Source organism: Malurus melanocephalus, unplaced genomic scaffold (assembly GCF_030028575.1).
Source record: "Malurus melanocephalus ecotype Western Australia unplaced genomic scaffold, MMel_1.1 scaffold_903, whole genome shotgun sequence".
Taxonomy (NCBI): domain Eukaryota; kingdom Metazoa; phylum Chordata; class Aves; order Passeriformes; family Maluridae; genus Malurus; species Malurus melanocephalus.
The window spans coordinates 7,266-13,502 of NW_026624135.1; the positions used below are offsets into that span (position 1 = coordinate 7,266).

The following is a 6,237-nucleotide window of genomic DNA, read 5'->3' on the forward strand; positions in this document are numbered from 1 at the left end:
CCCTTCCTACTTCCCCCTAATGGGTCTGAAAAAGGCAGGAGGGGTATTTTCTCTATTCCCACCTTCCCCTGATGGTCCTGAAAACAGCAGGAGGGGGATTTTCTCCATCCCATCTCCCCCTGATGGATGTGAAAAAGGCAGGAGAGGGAGAACCATGAAAAAGGCAGGAGAGGGATTTTCCCCTTCCCACCTTCCCCTGATGGTCCTGAACAGGCAGGAGCGGGATATTACTCTTCCCGACTCCCCATGATGGTCCTGAAAAAGGCAGGAGGGGGATTTTCCCCTTCCCACCTTCCTCTGATGGGTCTGAAAGAGGCAGGAGGAGGATTTTCTCCATCCCAACCTTCCCTGATGGTCCTGAACATGCAGGAGAGGGGTTTTGCCCTTCCCACCTCCCCCTAATGGGTCTGAAAAAGGCAGGAGGGGGATTTTCTCCATCCCAACCTTCCCCTGATGGTCCTGAAGAGGCAGGAGAGGGGTTTTTCTCCATCCCAACCACTCTGTGATGATTCTGAAAAAGGCAGGAGGGGAATTTTCTCCATCCCAACCTCCCCCTGATGGGTCTGAAAAAGACAGGAGGGAGATTTTTTTCCATCCCAACCTTCCCCTGATGGGCCTGAAAAAGGCAGGAGGGGGAGAACCCTGAGCAACGCAGGAGAGGGATTTTCCCCTTCCTACCTTCCCCTGATGGTCCTTAACAGGCAGGAGCGGGATATTCCTCTTCCCAACTCCCCATGATGGTCCTGAAAAAGACAGGAGAGGGATTTTCCCCTTTCCCACCTCCCTGATGGATGTAAAAAAGGCATAAGGGGGGATTTTCTCCATCCCAACCTTCCCCTGATGGATGTAAAAAAGGCAGGAGGGAGATTTTCCCCTTCCCACCTTCCTTTGATGGGTCTGAAAGAGGCAGGAGGGGGATTTTCTCCATCCCAACCACTCCATTCTGATTCTGAAAAAGGCAGGAGGGAGATTTTCCCCTTCCAACCTCCCCTGTTGGATGTAAAAAAGGCATAAGGGAGGATTTTCTCCATCCCAACCTTCCCCTGATGGTCCTTAAGAGGCAGGAGGGGGATTTTCTCCATCCCAACCATTCCATTCTGATTCTGAAAAAGGCAGGAGGGGGATTTTCCCCTTTCCACCTCCCCCTGCCTGCCCCAGGCATTGCCACCACCTCCCTTCTCCTGCTAAATTGGGGCTTTGCTCTGTGCTTGTTGAGGGATGTTTTGTGGCAAAAGAGTGATTTGAGGTATATTTTTCAGCCAAAGAGTGTTTTTGAGGACTGTTTTGTGGCAAAAGAGCGATTTTGAGTGATATTTTSTAGCAATGGAGKGGTTTTGAGRGATGTTTCGTGGCAAAGGAGTGATTTTGAGGGGTGTTTTGTGGYAAAAGAGYGATTTRGAGTGATATTTTGTGGAAAGGAGTGATTTTGAAGAGTATTTTGTGTCATTGGAGTGATTTTGAGGGGTGTTTTGTGGGAAAAGAGTGCTTTTGTGAAGTATTTTGTGTCATTGGACTGATTTTGAGGAGTATTTTGTGGCAAAGGAGTCATTTTGAGGGATATTTTGTGGCAAAAGAGTGATTTTGAGGGAAGTTTTGTGGCAAAGGATTGATTACAAGGGTTATTTTGTGGCAAAGGAGCGATTTTTGAGGGATATTTTGTTGCACAAGAGTGATTTTGATGAATCTTTTCTGGGAAAGAGTGATTATGAGGGATGTTCTGTGGCAAGGAGTGATTTGAGGGATTTTTTTGTGGCAAAGGAGTGATCTGAGAGATATCTTTTTGGGAAAAAAATTGATTTTGAGGGATATTTTTTCAGCAAAACAGTGATTTTGAGGGATATTTTGTGGCAAAAGAGTGATTTTGAGGAATATTTCTCAGAGAAAGAATGATTTTGAGCGATGTTTTGTGCCAGCAGATGCATTTTCAGTCTGTTCCAAATCCATCTGCAAAGGCTTGGGCTGATTTTTAGAGGCCAAATGAAAAGCAAGAGAGAAAAAAGCRAGGAGAGGTGTCTGGGGATCAACCAGGGCTGAACAGGGGTGAATTTGCTCTCTGTAAAATTCACWTTTTGATTGATTTTGCAGACTCATTTAAGATCCAGTACATGCAGTTCATGGCCTACATGAAAACTCCTCAGTACAAAGCAAACCTGCAACAGCTGCTGGAGCAGGAGAAGGTGAGTCTGACTTTTGAGCAATCCTAAAGAAAATTATCAGATTCTGGAGTTCCTTGAATGTGGGGAAAAATGCTGGAAACGGGAATTGTGGGCATTTACACCAGTGCTGCTTAGGCTGAAAATTCCCTGGGGATTTTATTGCAAACTCAGTTTTGGTGTGTTTGAATGTGCAAAATGAGAGCTGCACCTGCTCTGTGTCCCCCCTGACTCAGAATCACAGGATCCCCGGGTGGTTTGGGTTAGAAGGGACCTCAAAGCCCGCCCAGTGCCACCCCTGCCATGGCAGGGACACCTCCCACTGTCCCAGGCTGCTCCAAATTCCATCCAGCCTGGCCTTGGGCACTACCAGGGATGGGATCCCTCCCAAACCCAAACCAATTCCAGATTTTGTGAACCACAGTTCATAGGGATGAAGAAACCCAAACTGCCATCACTGATTTAGAGGACTTCATGCAGCATCCCTGGCACTGATAATCCCTGGTATTGATAATCCCTGGTGTTAATAATCCCTGGCACTGATAATCCCTGGCATTGATTGTCCCTGGCATTGATAATTTCTGGTATTGATAATCTCTAATATTGATATCCCTGGCACTGATAATCCCTGGCACTGATAATYCCTAGCATTGATAGTCCCTGGTATTGATGATCCTGGTATTGATGATCCCTGGCATTGATAATAGCTGGTATTGATAATCCTTGGTATTGATTATCCCTGTCATTGATAATTCCTGGCACTGATAATCCCTGGCATTGATAATTCCTGGTATTGATAATTCCTGATATTGATAATCCATGGCATTGATAATACCTAATATTGACAACCCYTGGCATTGATAAAATTGTGTCAGGTTTCTCAGGTGGGTAAAGAGTGAATGTCCCAATTTGGGGGTGGGATACAGGAAAGGCAAGGGCAGCCCTGGAGCTGTGCAGGGGTGTTTGTCTGTCCTGGAGCTGTGCAGGGGTGTTTGTCCTGGAGCTGTGCAGGGGTGTTTGTCTGTCCTGGAGCTGTGCAGGGGTGTTTGTCTGTCCTGGAGCTGTGCAGGGTGTTTGTCCTGGAGCTGTGCAGGGGTGTTTGTCTGTCCTGGAGCTGTGCAGGGGTGTTTGTCTGTCCTGGAGCTGTCAGCAGAGGAAGGAGATTTCCTGCCTGAGCACCTCCCTGTGCTGCTTTATCTCAGCTCTGAGTGATTGAATCGCTGCATCAGTCAGCTCTGATCAGAGGCTGTTCCTGCTGCTTCTGCCTGGCAACGCTCAGCAATGAACCTGAACTTCCAGTGAAGGTCTTTCTGTGCCTAAAGAGGCCCTGAAAGAGCTGGAGAGGGACTGGGGCCAAGGGCTGGAGGGACAGGACACAGGGAATGGCTTCCCAGTGCCAGAGGGCAGGGATGGATGGGATATTGGGAAGGAATTGTTCCCTGGGAGGGTGGGGAGGCCCTGGCACAGGGTGCCCAGAGCAGCTGTGGCTGCCCCTGGATCCCTGGCAGTGCCCAAGGCCAGGCTGGACATTGGGGCTGGGAGCAGCCTGGGACAGTGGGAGGTGTCCCTGCCATGGCAGGGGTGGCACTGGGTGGGCTTTGAGGTCCTTCCAACGCAAACCTTTCTGGAATTCTGTTCAGGTCCTGCTTTTGGCAGTCCCTGGGGAAGCTTTCCTGTGCTCTGTAGCCTTTGGGAGAGTGGCAGTGTAAAACCATTTTAAAGGGCTTTTTAATCGTGTTTTCCATATTAATCTGTCTCCAGAAGAGACAGATTAATGTGTGCCACCCTGTGTGCCATCCCATTCCTTACCGAGGGTGGTTGGTGTTGCTGTGGTGTTCATGGCAACCTCTTCTGCTGTGCTTGTTTCCATTTGCTTTCACACTCGATCAGCACTTTGAATTTTCATCTTTTTCCTTGAGCAGCAGATTTTTCTGCTGGTTCTGCACTCGTCAGGAAAGTCAGCACCAAATGAATTTGCCTYGTGCACAGATGCAGTGATGGCGTGCAAGGCTTGTGCCCTGCACACAAAATGAATCCAGACTGTGGAAAAATCATCACYTGGTGGTGGTGTCCACATTGTTAAACATTTAAGTGAGGAATTCAGTATGAAAATATTTTTTAATGGAGTGTTATATGGCAAATTCAGCCTGACAGAGGCAGAGCTCTGAGGGGCTGGGTATGGTCTGTTCAAGAACTGCCTCTTACAGGAGGGTTTTCAGTATCCTAAATATGATAAAAACCTCTCTGTAATAACCATTTTGAAATCAGCTGCTGCTTCCCTGAGTGCCCTTAGATGGAGCTCACAGCCTCTGCAGAGCCTGGGGAGGCTGAATGAAAAGTCTCATGTGGAAAACARAAATGATTTTCCAGCATCACCCAGAGCAGCCCCTTTAGCATTGCAGGCACTGTTTTCCCTGTGTGTTCCTTCCTTCACATGGGGAATTGCTGCTTCCCTGCTTGGAAATCAATCCTGGACTCACAGAACTATTAAAATGGAAAAGATCAAAGTGCTTTTTGCCCTTGTTCCCCACTTTTCCTGGAGCACTGGCTCAGGGCGTGCTCAATCCCCGCGTGGCCTCGGCAGCACGAGTTGGAGAAGGGGATAATCCCAAAGCTGCTCTAATCCTGTAGCTGGGGCTGGGGAAATGAGGCTCTTGAGCCATCCTGCCCTGCCCTTTGCTGGGATCTGCTYTGGGCAGGGAAATGCTGGGAGYGGGTCGGGTGACCYGCTGGTGGCACAAGTAGGAAAACCTGTTTGGCTCATTTAGGATTTTTTTTCCTGCCTCCCCCTCAGTGTATTTTCATTTACTGCATCTCTTCCATAGGTATTGGCCAGGGAAACTCTGCTCTGGGACTCTGGGGATTTAGAGCCAGTTCCCAGCTTGGGAGCAGATTTCATGCAGATAATCTTTTCCAGTTCTATTTCTGCTCCGTAGGATGTGATTATTGCTGCTGCTTCACAATGCACTGGGAGGATAAAAACGAGTTTTTCAAGGCTGCCTTGAATGCATTTTACCATACAGGAGGAAAAATTTACTTTAAAGTTTTTTTTAGCTGGTTTAACCCCATCAGTGTCGCAGCCACCAAAGACAGGCTGCCAGGAGTCTGGGACAGCATTTTCCCCAAAGCTCAGGGGAAGATTTGTTTGCTCCACAAACAGGGTGTGAAATCCTCCTCAACACTGCCCATGCTGCAGCTGGTGCTCAAAATGTGTTTTCTGCCTGTTCCCTCTTGCAGGAGAAGAATGCTCAGCTCCTGGGGACRGCTCAGCAGTTATTCACCCACTGCCAGGCCCAGAAAGAGGAAATCAAGAGGCTCTTCCAGCAGAAGCTCGATGAGGTACCCATGTGCTGGGGGATCCTTCTGGGATGGTTTTGGTCAGGCTGAGTGAGGCCAGAGCAGCCTCASGTGTTCAGGTTTTTGCTCTGAGAACTCTGAGAATCTTGCAGAGGTTCAGGGAGGTGGGAGCTGTGCCCCTCCTTGGTTCTGTTCTGTGTTTGGTGTTGGCATCGCTGTGTGCCCGATGCCCGGGGAAGGGCATAGACCAGGCAGAGCAGAGCCACGTGGTGTTTGCTGAAGAATTCAATCCCTGCTGCTCAAAAAAACTCTGCTTTACCAATTKCAGGAGGAAATATGGGGGCTCTCCACTCACAGTCCCTTTGGCTGTAAAACCCAAATGCCACTTTTACGATGCCATTGGTGGAGCAGCAGCTCCAAGGTCCTCATGTCCTTCCCTGTCCCYGCCATCAGTGACAAAGTGCCTTGGAGAATGCTGGGGATGGTCCTGAGCTCTGCAGATCTGCTCAGGGTCACTTGGGAATGACAYAATCCCTGCCATGAGGGTGCCAGGACCTTTCTGACTGATCCCTTCTCACCCTTCCCTCGCAGTTGGGAGTTAAAGCTCTGACCTACAACGACCTGATCCAGGCCCAGAAGGAAATCTCTGCTCACAACCAGCAGCTGAAAGAACAGACAAAACAGCTGGAGAAGGACAACAGTGAACTCAGGAACCAGAGCTTGCAGCTGGTGGGTCCAGCCCTGGGCTGGGGACAGGGGGTGCTGCCCTTTGGGTGAGGACAGGGCA

General features: G+C 49.1%; 1 protein-coding gene across 1 annotated transcript in view; it reads left to right on the forward strand.

Moving 5' to 3' along the window:
- The window catches only part of LOC130585505 (histone-lysine N-methyltransferase, H3 lysine-79 specific-like), a gene marked incomplete at its 5' end in the record, with an annotated part of 27,419 nt that overhangs the window by 2,707 nt on the left and 18,475 nt on the right, over positions 1-6,237 (forward strand). The window contains 3 exon segments of the mRNA XM_057386043.1: positions 1,971-2,177; positions 5,391-5,492; positions 6,042-6,179. Coding sequence (XP_057242026.1) covers positions 1,971-2,177; positions 5,391-5,492; positions 6,042-6,179 — 447 coding nt within the window.